Raw genomic sequence first — 15121 nt, forward strand, 5'->3', positions numbered from 1 at the left:
TATGCATTATTTCGTATGCACAGTTTCCATATGCACAATTTCAGGGTGCCGCTTGGTAGCGGCAGAGCTGACATACGAATTCAAACATACAAACGTATCTACGTACATATGTAGGTACTCGTACGCATGCGCGTTGAAGATGTTTGTGTTATCGCTTTGTATAGCCGTATTTCTTTTTATTATTATTATTACCTCATTTTTATTAGCTCGGGATGTAAGTATGCAATTAGTCTGTTCCAATAGCAGTCCGGTTTACAGGATTTAGTCAGAACTTACAGGAAGTCGTTCCTATTGACATAAAACCTGTAAGTGGGAACACATTTGAGAGAGTAACTGAGCAACTGTTCCTAGTCAGAAGTTACAGGATTNTTTTTTTCATATGCATTATTTCGGTTTTCAAACGAAAGAGTGCATATGCATAATTTCGGTTTTTCTAATATGCATTATTGCGGTTTTCAACCGAAACTGTGCATATATGCATTATTTCGGTTTTTTCGTATGCATTATTACGAATTCAAACATACAAACGTATCTACGTACATATGTAGGTACTCGTACGCATGCGCGTTGAAGATGTTTGTGTTATCGCTTTGTATAGCCGTATTTCTTTTTATTATTATTATTACCTCATTTTTATTAGCTCGGGATGTAAGTATGCAATTAGTCTGTTCCAATAGCAGTCCGGTTTACAGGATTTAGTCAGAACTTACAGGAAGTCGTTCCTATTGACATAAAACCTGTAAGTGGGAACACATTTGAGAGAGTAACTGAGCAACTGTTCCTAGTCAGAAGTTACAGGATTTAGTCCGGAGTTTTTTTTCCTGTAAGTTCATGAAAAGTGTCAAACGATCAGCTGATTTACATGTGCAAACAAAAACAGAAAGCGGTGAAAGCAAAGAACCTTATATTTGTTAAAAAATGGAAGTAAACAACGAAATATTTGAATATGTATAGATTTTAATAATTATTTAGTGATATTTCAGCCAAATCAGTGTTGTACCAATGACATGTAAACAAACCGACTGACGTTTTTACAGGAAATAGTGATTTTTGCGTTCCTATGCACTTCTGCATCTGTTCTCCTTTTACTCTCATTTGAGAGCGTAAAATTGTAGTTTGACAGTTCCACAGGTTTTAGTCCGAAGTTCAAAGGAACAGACTAAATATTGATGGGCCTAAAAGATGCAGCGATTTCTATTCTCAAGTTACATACCTGATGACAGTGCGAATGGAAATTATAGTTTTGATCCAATACTTTTCGTGTAAAATCCTGTAAAAATGTCAAACAGCAAAATTACTCTCTGAAGTGAGAGTAAACAGTAAGTAACAACAAAAAGTAAGGGAACAAAAATAGCATTAGTAAAAACGTCAACCAGTGATCGCTTGACACTTTTCACGATTTTACCAGAAGAAAAAGTTCGGGTAAAATCTTGCAACTTCATTCTCTACACAACTCTCCAAAAATCACTCTCATTTACAGGATTTTGGAGGAATTTGGAGTACGGGATCTTTTTTCCTGTAACTTCCTGCAAGTTCATGTAAAAACCTGTAAGTTCATGGAGTACTGGATCAGAGCTTATAATAGCGAGGTTTTAGTTTTTTAAACCATAATTTTTTCCCTTTCTCTATACTATATCTTCCTCTTACTCATGTAATATTTTCAGTTTTAAAAATCTCACTCTCCATTTCTGCGATACCGCCGCCTAAGAAGTTTCACTTCAAAAATAACAATTCGGCTGGCAGCCACGGTTTTGAAAACAGAATTTTGTTCAAAAATAATAATTAATTTTTTTTATATCCACATATTTAGCTCGCTATAAGTACAAATTTTTCAAAGCAGTCGCAGAAGAAAGTATTGAAAATGAATTATAAAAACTAAAATCGAAAAGTGCTGATAAAGTTACAGGTTCTCCAAATTCTGAAACAACATGACATATGTATCTGGTTTGGTTTGTAAGCGCTGTTTAAACAACGATCTCGCCATTATGCTAGATTCGAATTTGTTTTTTTTTTGTAATACTTGACATCCGCATTCGCATCCGCATCCGCGGATGTCTAAAATTCCACATCCGCAACATCCCTAATCCAAACATTGATACGTCTTGGAAGTCAACCAAACTGTTTATATATGTAGAGTTGCGAAACATTGTAACCATATACATTAAATATTTTAAATATTTAATATAACAATGATCACCCCTTCGGAATTTTAATTTTTAAATCCTCCGTTATAACCAGAAAAAAACGAAAGCATCGACTTTGTTTCTGACGCTCTGATTACTCAACGATGCGTTTCGATAACTTTTCGAATGCGTTTTGGAAAAGTATACATTGTCAACATTTTGTAGTTTTGCGTTATGGAACACTATATTTTGTGCAAAGCAATTGGCGTTTTGGAAGTCTGCCAATCAAAGAATCACTGACAATTTCTTACATTAAGTTAAGTTAAGTCTAGACTATCTGAGCTTTAAAAATTTGCTGGCGGTTACAATAAAGTTTTATAAAACATTACAGGCTATAGTGATGGTGCCGACAGGGTACAGCGGATTGGTCCACAATATTGATCAGAAAAAGGAACAATTTCATGGGGAATTTAATGGAGATGCCAAACCAACCTATGCCTTGGAACACTTGGCGACTTTTAAAGTGCAGCATGAATCTGATATACGAAAGCCCAAGGATAAATTAAAAGTTCTGAAGGATTTGGATAGATCAGGAGCCATTTGGCCACAGAAAATGTACATGTCATATAGCAGACAATGGTTGGTAATTTTAGATTACGAAATGAAAGAGATAGAAAATTTTCCTGGATCCCTTATAAAGGAACCGATGGCATTCATCAGCGAAGATCCTTTAGAGGTCTTTAATAACATATTAGTTTTCACAGTACCAGGCGTTTCTCTGGGAACAACGGAAATGCACTTTTTTCAGGTAAAAGGCTATTTAATTATTACATTATACACACATATACATAGTATCACTTTCCAAGCGATTACTTAATAAAATTTTGCATATTTTCCTCCGTTTTTTGAACAAATCTACAATCCAGTAGTGCAAATTTAGCTGTTTCTCCACAGCTTTATGGTTATTCTGAGCTAATTGGTAGAAAATTAGGCTAAAAATATTCTTAGGGATTTTCTAAAGTATTTTTTTCAGATAACATTTTTTTGTAGCACACAATTGGTCCAATACAGCGAATTTCTAATAAAAAATTTTGAACAGATTGTTTTTCGTGATTGGGATAAAGAAAAATTTGTGTGCATTCAGACGATTGGGACACGGTTTTGGTGCGTGAGATACTGCCTTAACCCTTTCGAACCGGCATTCAGCAGGTTAAGTAAATATAATTTAACTAGTTTCTACTAATTAAGTTGCCGATAATTAGATGATTTGCATTCAAATATTTTTAATTTGTAGCATGGGGGCTGTGGGAGGGCTGGTACAACATTGTACCATCAGTACTATTGTGTGGTACAGCATGTGTACCAACAATCCTCACTTACAAATAACAATAAAAAGTTTTCATATCATTTTTTTAACATTTATTGGCAAAAAATAAAAGTTTTGCAAAAAATAATATTCATTTCCAGGAAAAACGTTTTCAAAATATACATAAAATTCTTAAGTTTCGAAAAATATGTATGAATTTAATTTATTTTTTAGTGTAATATTTGGCACATCCTGCACAGTGGTATATTACATTGCTCGCAAATTCGCTTTTTTCTGGTTTGTGTTTTGTCCTGGGCACATTTTGCGCAAAGTCTTCGAGTTTCAATTGGAATTGGTAAATGCAAAGAGACGTTGCCCAGTTCCATCCGTCGTTGCGACAGTCGTTGTACCATCAGTACTATTGTGTGGTACAGCATGTGTACCAATAGTCCTCAACTTACAAATAACAATAAGAAGTTTTCATATCAATTTTTTTATCATTTATTGGCAAAAAATAAAAGTTTTGCAAAAAATAATATTCATTTCCAGGAAAAACGTTTTCAAAATATACATAAAATTCTTATGTTTCGAAAAATATGTATGAATTTAATTTATTTTTTAGTGTAATATTTGGCACACCCTGCACAGTGGTATATTACATTGCTCGCAAATTTGCTTTGTTCTGGTTTGTGTTTTGTCCTGGGCACATTTTGCGCAACGTCTTCGAGTTTCAATTGGAATTGGTAAATGCAAAGAGACGTTGCCCAGTTCCCTCTGTCGTTGTGATAAATGGCCTGCTGTTTGGGATCTGCGTACGGCTGCAGTTTTAATACCGTCAGATACATAGTGTTACCATGAACTCAATAAAGGAAGTTGTGTCTCTTCGGAGGTCGCAATAAATTATCCAAACATTCACAGCAGAAAACATTATAAGCCGGTAAAAAACTTTTTTCCACCATTTCGTTGACTTGCGATCATAGTCATAAATGCCTGCCATTTGATCGGCGCGATCTATTCCACCCATTGCTTCACTGTAAAAGTTTATAGAGTATGGACATGGTACAGTTATTTTTCGCCCATCTTTTAATGTTTTACTGACTGTTGTCACTGTTGGCTTATGACAATTGCTAAGTACTAAAACTTCCTTTGTATCCTGCCATTTAACGCAAAGAAGGCCAGATGAGTTGACCCTGAACGAAGACTCAAATTTCTCGTTTATGTGTGGTAGATTTTTTCTATTTTTCATGCATGTTCCTAAGGCTGAGAACTCTAAGGTCTCAAGTAGATTTACAGTAGTAAAGAATCTATCGAAACATAGCGTCACATCACGTTCTTTAATTGAACTAACTAAGGCTTTAACCACACGTTCGTCTAAAGTTCCATCGCATTGATTTTGTTCTCTTCCGTTGTATATATTGAAATCATATGTGTACCCTGTCTCAGAGTCGCATCGCAGCCACATTTTTATTCCACGTTTTACTGGCATGTATTGTTTTAAGGATGATCTTTCCTTAAACTTCGTCATTGATTCATTCATACTCTGCCTAATACTATCCTGCCGGTATTTTTGAAATGTACCTTTCAAACACTCCACAACATCGTCGATGTAATAAGTTTTACTGCAATCAGTTGGTTTCTGAGGAGATGCAAAATATTATTTTGATGCCAAAAATTTATAGCGGTCGCGAGGTATTGCAGTCTTGATAGGCGTGTTACTCATAGAAGGAGGGTTTGACCAATAATGTTTCAACGCCGGAAGCTTGTTATAAGACATAACAAACATACAGCCCAGCATAATTTGCTTTAGTATATTTGGTCGTTTTTTGGCGGCTCGAAATTCAGAAATGCGGTCATTTGTACATTTGTGCGATATACATGCACAGGCTTCGAGGGAACATCCTTTGAAAAATTTCCAATGGTGAAGATGTACGAGGGATTTCTTGATTTATATTAAACCCACGATAAAAAAAGGTATAAAATTTTCTTCAGAAGAAGACCACAACCTAAAGTCTGATGAGATGTGATTCTCATTATCATCTTGTGCTTGATTGAATCATTCTAATTCATGCGGTGCAACTATGCTTTCAACATCTGACAGTTCACTATTGGACGATGAAGAGGAACCAGGTTCTTCGCCGTGCAAACCCAATTCCGGCTCATAATTATTATCACTTGACATGGTATTCCTTTATAAAAAAAAGACGAGAGGACACTTAGTTATTGAAGAGAGGGACTGCTGGTATATATATGTACCAGTATAAATGGCTACTGGTACGTATAAATACCAGCTTATTTAAACTTCACAAACACAAGCAAATCCACAAAACTGTGTCATTAAATATACTTACACTTGTAAATATGATAAATATCTTCGATTTTAATACTTCTGTTGGCACTTTACACTTTGTTTTTAAAGATTATTAGTCAAAAACCAAACACGTGACCGCACCCTTCGTTGTTTAAGTCAAAACTGAGCGTACAACGCACGAGAAAATGAATTCGTTTTTATATGTACCGTTAGACAAACTAAAAAGCCTGCTTTGTTACATTTTTTATTCTGTTCTAATGTGGTTTCTTGGATTTAGTCCATTTTAAACATTTAGTGGTACATACCGTGTACCAGCAGATTCGAAAGGGTTAAGGCGGATTAAAGTAAAAAGGGAAAATTTCGGTCAGTATTGTATTACATGTTTGTATGTACATATATATGTAATGAATATACCCTGAGAAAATTTGACTAGCTCAGAACTAGCGTAGAACTAGATCTTTTGCCAACAGTACTAGTTCTAGCTCAATACCCAAGCAATGCTTTCAACTGTCCAGTTTTACACTGCGATGTCATTGGCAATCGTCGCCCAGTGCATTACTTTGCAACTAGTTTTTAACCGGCTCCATTTTGGAAAGTTTCTTTTTATAACACTGCTCGAAGTTACGATTGTTTCATTTTCTTGTTGTATATTTTTAATTGAAAGAAACTGTTGATATTTTCATTTGATACATCGAAAATATCGATGTTTTTATACGATCCTTCGATATGTATCGATGCTATATTTCGATGCATCAAATCGAAAAAAACTTTGATGTATTTTTTTGACTTGCATTCCTAATCAATATTAACTTCTCATTATCAGCAACAAAAATATTTCGTGTGAAGAGATACTTGCCATCTTTTAAATTCTGTCCAACAAAGTCTTGTGACGTAGGGCGTTCATTTTCAATACAAATGTGTATGTACAAAAACTTTTTATGCGATACTCGAAAAAAGTTTCGTTAAATTAAATCTTAATAATATAAATTTTTGGGGCATATCGTATATCAAGCATTTTTTTATTGTTTTGAGTCGTTTTAATGATCATAAAATTAGGCTTTTCGTGCATATTTTTGGCTTCCCTACTTATCACCATTCTTGGAGACGTTAGTTACACTTAAATCCTGTAAAAATTAAAAAAAAATTAATTAATTGATTCAGCGTATCTTAAATGTCTCTGTGTACCTTGTGTGCAAACTCCAGCTTCTGCAGACAGTTTCTAAAATTTTTAATATTAGCATTTTTGCTTATATTGTCCTATGGTATTTCTAATTCGATTGATTATAACCATTTCCTTGTTTCGACTAAATTTTTAGTCCATATTGAATTACACTGGAAGTCGAATCAGTTGCATTTCAAAATCTTCGATTTCTAGCCAATCAATTTTAAAAAAGTGGAGTTTATCAATTGAAGTCACATCAGGATATATAATAAATTTGAATGTTTCCGATAACTTCTTGAATTCAGAAAACCACGATGAAAATTCGTAGAAGAGCGAATTTATTACCAAAGATCCAAATCTGATTTTAAATTTGTTAAGTTTGGCAAAAATTTGTAATTTTTGGATACAATGCAGTAAATTCGTAGTCAAAATAAAGACGACTCTAAAGTTAGTTGCAGCTTTTTGAAATAATTATCAATGTAATGTATGCCAAAAAGGCTGCTACTAAATTGAGAGTCGACTTAATTTTCACTTATTATATGCATCACTACTGTCAGTTTAGCATAAAAATCTCGAACGAGATCTATGCATCATAATTATAACAGGTCTATTAGAGCCTTAAACTTTACGTTAAAATCATTAAAATGCTGGCATATACTCGTAAAAATCACCAATTTTGCGACGAAGCCATGCGGTGAGCACAAAGCTTATTGATGAATTATGCAATATAACTCAAAATCGAATTTTTTATGTGGATTTTGTTGGTTACTGTCCTTATTTTTGGCTCTTATGACCTGTTTTTTTGGGTGTGAGTAGATCTTGCTTTGATGTCCAATTTAAATGAAAAAAGAAATTGTGTCAATTAGATAGTAAACACTACTACTAGTAATTGGTGAATTTAGTCATCAATTAATACCGTGCCCAAATTATTTTGTTGCGTGTCTACGGTTCGCCAGCCCTGGCATACGGCATTGATTGTATTGGGAACAAATCTTCGTTAACTACATTAGACACGCTTACATACGGTAGTGACTTATTGTCGGCCACTCACAAGCATACGGCAGTGCAGTGGAAACGAGACTTCGTCAGATACGTTAGACTCACTTAAGCTAGTAGTCCGGGAGCCAGCGACAGATTTTTGCGACCAATTTTAGTTTTGCTCATATTCATTTCAATGCATCGTACAATGCTCCTATAAAGCCTAGTAACGTTCCGCTGCGGCACTACGGGTGGGCTACAGCCGCCTCCCACGCAAACAAAAAAATAAAAATTTAATTATTTCAGTTTTGCTAAAAATTATATGAATGATAGAGTAAATAAACAATGTTCAGCTGGCTGTATGTGGGTGGGTTATACTTCAGCTGCTCATGTGAATACAAGAAAAAAAAATCAAAATAAAAAAAAACATGATTTTAGTTCGCACGAAAATTGGTCAGGTGATAGCTGATATGATACCTAAATCAAATCAAACGTTCAGCTGGCTGTATGTGGATGGAAAAACGCTCATCTGAGGCAGTGAAGGTGTAACGCAGAAAGCACGCGTAACTTTAATACGTCAACTGAACGTCTTTCCGCCCGCATACAGTCAGATGAACGGTTTTTTTTTTGGTTTAAAGTTATATGTGAACTATCATATAACAAATTTTCACCTTAAATGAGAATGTATCTAAAGTTACACGTATTTACTCATGCAACTTTCGTACAAGTGACGTGTATGTTAATAAATGAAGAAGTATATCAATGAAAATTTTTATTTGACGTACACAATATTGTGCATAGCATATAAACATAAATAAATTTAGGTTTCTTCCTCGCTTTGGTCTGCTGACGAGCTTGTAGCGTCGTCATCCGAATCACTATCAGAATCGCTTTCGGAAATCTCATCATCTCATCATCAGTTTGATCGATATATGTTTCCGTCAATCAAATCCAATGTCGGCCGCTGTGGTGTAGTGGTAAGCAGTGCGCGCTTTCACTCATCAGTACCAGGGTTCAAGCCCTGGTCAAAGCCACGGTGGAGAGAACACAGAAGGTGGCACCGATGGCAATACCGCTAATCGGCTCTCAGTGAATTTGACAGAATCAACTGTTTTGCTGACGTCACAGTCGAGATGACAGCAGTAGTGATGTGCTGAATCAATACTTTTAAGTATCCAATACTCTCGATACTCGGTACCGAAACATTTAGGTTTCGAATAAAAGCGCACATAGGCCAAAAATACGGAAAAAACGGTTCAGGGGAGACTCGCCTATCAAAACCCGAATGTAGGAGTCAATAGAGCTTTTAATACTGATTCAAATTAAAGAATTATATATGTATATATGTCGGTTCGAGGCCATAATACAGAGAAACTCTTACTTGTTTGAAGCATTTTTGTTCCAGCTGAATCGGGCAATATCATTTTTGTAGGCAGATTCTGTATCCAGTTAGCGACAGATTCTGTAACCAGTTAAGGTGATCTTACACGATATGTATTTGCATCTGTAAATGTGACTTTTTCAATACAAATGTAGTTGCGTATGTCTGTCAAATTCACAGTCTTTATTTAACCATTTAAAAATACATGAAAACGAAATAAATTAAACTCAGATGGTTCTACCTGTGTGTGAGATGAAAATAGAAACATTTCTATTTCATACATATGTACGTGCATATGCTTTGTACAGAAACAAATCTAATTTGCCTTTGCACGATATGTTGGCATTTCCATTTGTAAAAAGTGGTATGTACATATGCAAATACTTAGCGACAATTTTCGAATCGGTATCGGTTTTGTTGACGTATGATATGAAATATTTTTACGCCAACAAGTGCGATATCGATCCGAAACTTGNATGTTAATAAATGAAGAAGTATATCAATGAAAATTTTTATTTGACGTACACAATATTGTGCATAGCATATAAACATAAATAAATTTAGGTTTCTTCCTCGCTTTGGTCTGCTGACGAGCTTGTAGCGTCGTCATCCGAATCACTATCAGAATCGCTTTCGGAAATCTCATCATCTCATCATCAGTTTGATCGATATATGTTTCCGTCAATCAAATCCAATGTCGGCCGCTGTGGTGTAGTGGTAAGCAGTGCGCGCTTTCACTCATCAGTACCAGGGTTCAAGCCCTGGTCAAAGCCACGGTGGAGAGAACACAGAAGGTGGCACCGATGGCAATACCGCTAATCGGCTCTCAGTGAATTTGACAGAATCAACTGTTTTGCTGACGTCACAGTCGAGATGACAGCAGTAGTGATGTGCTGAATCAATACTTTTAAGTATCCAATACTCTCGATACTCGGTACCGAAACATTTAGGTTTCGAATAAAAGCGCACATAGGCCAAAAATACGGAAAAAACGGTTCAGGGGAGACTCGCCTATCAAAACCCGAATGTAGGAGTCAATAGAGCTTTTAATACTGATTCAAATTAAAGAATTATATATGTATATATGTCGGTTCGAGGCCATAATACAGAGAAACTCTTACTTGTTTGAAGCATTTTTGTTCCAGCTGAATCGGGCAATATCATTTTTGTAGGCAGATTCTGTATCCAGTTAGCGACAGATTCTGTAACCAGTTAAGGTGATCTTACACGATATGTATTTGCATCTGTAAATGTGACTTTTTCAATACAAATGTAGTTGCGTATGTCTGTCAAATTCACAGTCTTTATTTAACCATTTAAAAATACATGAAAACGAAATAAATTAAACTCAGATGGTTCTACCTGTGTGTGAGATGAAAATAGAAACATTTCTATTTCATACATATGTACGTGCATATGCTTTGTACAGAAACAAATCTAATTTGCCTTTGCACGATATGTTGGCATTTCCATTTGTAAAAAGTGGTATGTACATATGCAAATACTTAGCGACAATTTTCGAATCGGTATCGGTTTTGTTGACGTATGATATGAAATATTTTTACGCCAACAAGTGCGATATCGATCCGAAACTTGTCGCGAACTGGTTACAAAATCTTCTAATTCCAATTTTAGCATCAGTGGGTCTGAGCAAGAAGGACCGACCGACTTCACAGGCGAGTTGAAAAATGTCAACTTCAAAGAGGCTGTTGTTAAGTTTTTTGTTGACTATGGTTCCGTATATAAATAATAAAACTATTTATGTGAATGCTAACGCTTGCCATAAGTATATAGTCAGAGATGGTAAAATAATCCAAGGTATCGAGCATCAACTGACTTATTCTAGTCACGAAGAGGCAGACACTAAGATTATTTACCACATTTGTAAATTACAAAGTGATACTAACGTTACCATTCGGTGTTCCGACACTGATATTTTAGCATGCTCGCCAATATGAGCAATATAGACAAGAATATTAATATATCGATGCAAGTTAGTGGTTGCATGAGTAAATACGTGTAACTTTAGATATATGCTTTCAGTTCAGGTCAAAAATGGTTATATGATATATCACATATCACTTTAAACAAAAAAAAAGAGTTCATCCGACTGTATGCGGGTCAGTGTGATCGCGGGCTTGTGAAAAATTGTAGCAGAAAAGAGGCTTAAAATGTATGAATATGTATCACTTTTTTCATTTAAGTATGAAAAACCATTTTCCAAAACCATTAAACATTTACTGCACGAGCAAGCTGAAATTTTTTTACCGAATGCGATTTGCGCAATTTCAGTTGCAGTTACACCTCGCAATTTTTATTGCCTACCAACTGTTGTGTGTGGGCACTTTGATGCATTGATATGTATAAGCATTTGCCGCATGACGCCGCCAGTCAACATTCTCTTAATTTCGATGTTAAAAAATTATAGTTTAAAAAACTAAAACCTCGCTATTATAATTTCCATTCGTAATGTTATCAGGTATGTAACTTAAGAATAGAAATCGCTGCATCTTTTAGGCGCATCAATATTACATAGTTACATCCCGAGCTAATAAAAGGGAGGTAATAATAAAACATTTAAATCTTAAGCAAACTTGCTGAATAACTTCCTAAAACGTTGTCATTAATAATCCAATAGGGAACAGATTCTTATTTTGAATTAATATTAATATTTCATCGATATAGCCACCAGCACGCTTTCTATCAAGTGAAAATATGGCTGTCAAACTATCAAATTGCCTGCAATAGATGTCAAGCAATAAAGCGGTATCCATTGGAAATATATTTTGTGACATGGTTATCACGACATTGGTTTTTTCCTGTGGAAACAGGGCCTTACCGAGCACCGAATTACCGAGTACCAAGCCCTAATTTCTGTTATTGAACATAGAGAAAATAAAAAAATGCAGCGCAATGATACTGTTCGTTTACATTTTGACGTTTTTCGACATGGACCATGAATCACAATACATGAAAGGTTCTTTCAGAGAACGACAATGCACTTTTGGATGTACGTTTCCACAGGTGCACGACATGTTTTGTAATGCATTAACATTTTCAGATTTTTGTCATATGTATTTGGAAAAGTATCAAAATTGAAAACTTCATCGAAAAATGTATCAGTTTTGATCCACTTGCCAAAATATTTAGTCAGAACCCCCCGAAAGTAACCTTGGCTACGGCCCTATTGGTCTTTTCCGTCCAAATTTGGTCGCTTCTTTTTCATATGGTAGGTTGGTCGGCAAAGTAAGATTTTGGTCGGACAGTTGAATTAGGTTTTTAGATTCTTAAATATAAAAATGTATAGTACAAAAACATCATTTTGCATATAAACATTTGCCAATTGTACCTTTTAAACATTTGCCAATCCGGCCTTTAAAAATAAAAAAAACTAACTGGTTTGGCCACTGATGGAGCCAATGTTATGGCTGGAAAGTTGGGCGGGCTGAAAACATTATTGAGTGCAGAAACCGATTTATTTTATATAAAGTGCACATGCCACTCAATTCACCTTTTCTCAAGTTACGCTTGTAAAAAATTGCCGAAAAGCACTGAGACCCTGTGCCGCAACATATGTATTAGAGGGCTGCATGAATTCATTCAAACTTCTAACCAAACAGAGTACAGTAGATTTGAATATTTTACTTCACATACAAAACACTCAGCGTTTAGAATTTTATAAGTTAAGAATATACATTTTGTTTTAAATTTTCTACCTTTAAATGGAAGAATGTGAATGAATGAATGAATGGAAAACATTCAAATCATTCAAACTCATTTCGGTAAAAGTTTTTTCTACAAACAAGTTTTTTTCGTATGTATGTTTTTACATATGTGCATAGAAAAAATATTTTTGGATATTCATACAAAAAATTGTAATTTATTTCAATTCAATTTATTTTCACTTTGTTTGAATATTGTAATGTTGACCCTGCAGTGAAAAGCCAAACCAGTTAGAAAAAATACTAGTTCATTAAGTAGTATGTGCCTACCAGTTCGACAATTTCGAAGAACTTAGGCGATCAGCGACATCTGCCTTTGAATTGCCAAAGCCAAAAATAAAACGCAATTATAATTGCTTTTCTTACAAATGTCGGCTGTGGCGTCACGTGAAGACTACTGGTTCTGGTTCTGAAATTGCAGGTTCGAGGCCGCTTGGAGGTGGTTAAGATTTTTAAAGTTAAATAAATGTAAGTAAAAATAATTTATTCAATTTATAAATAAATAACAAATTTGATAATCTAATTGCATTGCAAAAAAACATTTAGGAAGAAATGCTTGTGCTATAAAAACAAAGAAATTAAACGAAAATATTTTTTTTTCTTAAATTTAAAAATTACAATAAACAGCCTAAACAAAAAAATAAATTTATAAAAAATAAAAATAAAATAAAAAATAGAAAATAAAAAAACTTTCCCTGCGCCAGGATTTGAACCTGGGACCTCAGGCTTACCACGCGAGTGCTTTGCTCTGTCGGCCATTGTGACTGCTGGAGCGTCGCAAGCAAAAAAGCACACTTATGCTTTTCACGGGGCATGAATTGGCAGACCATCTCATCAACTGATATGATGCTACTAGTATTTATACTAGTAGATGCTGATGCATAGCCTGACAATTGACATCTCGTAGGACATCGCAATGATAAAAATACCAGTCGCTAACATTGAAAAAGGATAGAACGTGAACCAGTTCGGCTGAAACGCAAACCGGTAGAATTCTAGTTCACAACTAGTAGCTTTCCCTGCAGGGTATCTGCATATTTATATATTTACACGTATTTATTTACATTTATTTATGTACAAGTCTACAAAATCTTATTACTTATAAAGCGATTGTTAATCTTCGTTGCTTAACACACATTTTTTCAATTACTTCTTGTGTTGTAATCGGCACATCATTATGTACCGCTAACATCGTTAAACCATTCAGCCGCTCCTTAATTGTATAAAAAGAAGGGAAAAGTAAAATAGCATGTTCAACAATTGAGTAGTCCACGCAAAGTGCGCTATGTAAATCTTTTTTTAGATTTTTAGTTTTTGGTGGGTTTCATATCCACTAACAGCAGAGTGAAAAATTTTTCTATATTCTGAAAAAATAGCATGAAATGTTAACTACTCTTGCAAAAGTCGCTATAATACTTATTTTACACTTTCAAATGTCTCCTCTTCGTATGAACTTAGAAAACTGCAAGAAAACGTGGTAGTTTCGGTGCCTAGTGGAAGAGGTCGCAAAAAAGAAGCAATCCAATCTTCCTAAAGGGGAGAACGCGAAAAGCTAAAAAAAACTAGCTATGTAAAAGTTACTGTTTCAAAACTTGCAATATTAAATTTTTAAATATACTGCAATTTTATTTTTTAATGGTATTAGGCTCTTATTTATCCAAATTTTCAGGTAATAAAAAAAGATACAGTTCGGATGTTACTTGTTGTCGTTTTTTTTTTTAATTTATGGTTTACTTTTATAAAATCACATAACGCTGTTTGCAAGTGGACTACTCATATATTCATTAAAAGATAATTTGTCATCCGTCTGAGATAAAACAAGTAAGAGCAGCGCTGTCTTCGGCTATGCCGAAGGCTTCATACCTTTCATGAACATCTGCAAATTTTAGTTTGACAGATAACTGATTTTGAATACATCTGCATACATCGATAGAGGAGTTACATACTAACATACATATAAAAAATCGCACCTAAACAATCAGAGGTATGGAAGATATACTTTATATGGCACCAATCTAAGTGATTTTCACTGCTATGTGATGTAAACCGGTAACACAATTTATTGGGTTTAGTTTCCTACATAAAGGAGATATATCGCAAAAACTGGTATCTGAACAATCAGTGCTATAGGAGATAAAGCT

At 34.7% G+C, this 15121-nt stretch overlaps 1 protein-coding gene across 2 annotated transcripts in view; it reads left to right on the forward strand.

Moving 5' to 3' along the window:
• Nucleotides 1–15121, forward strand: part of LOC108369394 (epidermal growth factor receptor kinase substrate 8) — a 503749-nt gene that overhangs the window by 175103 nt on the left and 313525 nt on the right. The window contains exons 1-2 of one of the 2 annotated variants that reach the window (XM_017624504.1): nt 2672–2762; nt 2824–2931. In XM_017624504.1, the coding sequence (XP_017479993.1) occupies nt 2760–2762; nt 2824–2931 (111 nt within the window). In that variant the 5' untranslated portion in view covers nt 2672–2759. Of the gene's footprint in view, nt 1–2514; nt 2932–15121 lie in introns of those variants that run through there. The other variant, XM_017624498.1, reaches the window with a different exon arrangement.

The sequence above is a fragment of the Rhagoletis zephyria genome, unplaced genomic scaffold (assembly GCF_001687245.7).
Source record: "Rhagoletis zephyria isolate East Lansing unplaced genomic scaffold, Rhagoletis_zephyria_1.1 Rzeph_scaffold_00058, whole genome shotgun sequence".
Classification (NCBI taxonomy): Eukaryota; Metazoa; Arthropoda; class Insecta; order Diptera; family Tephritidae; genus Rhagoletis; species Rhagoletis zephyria.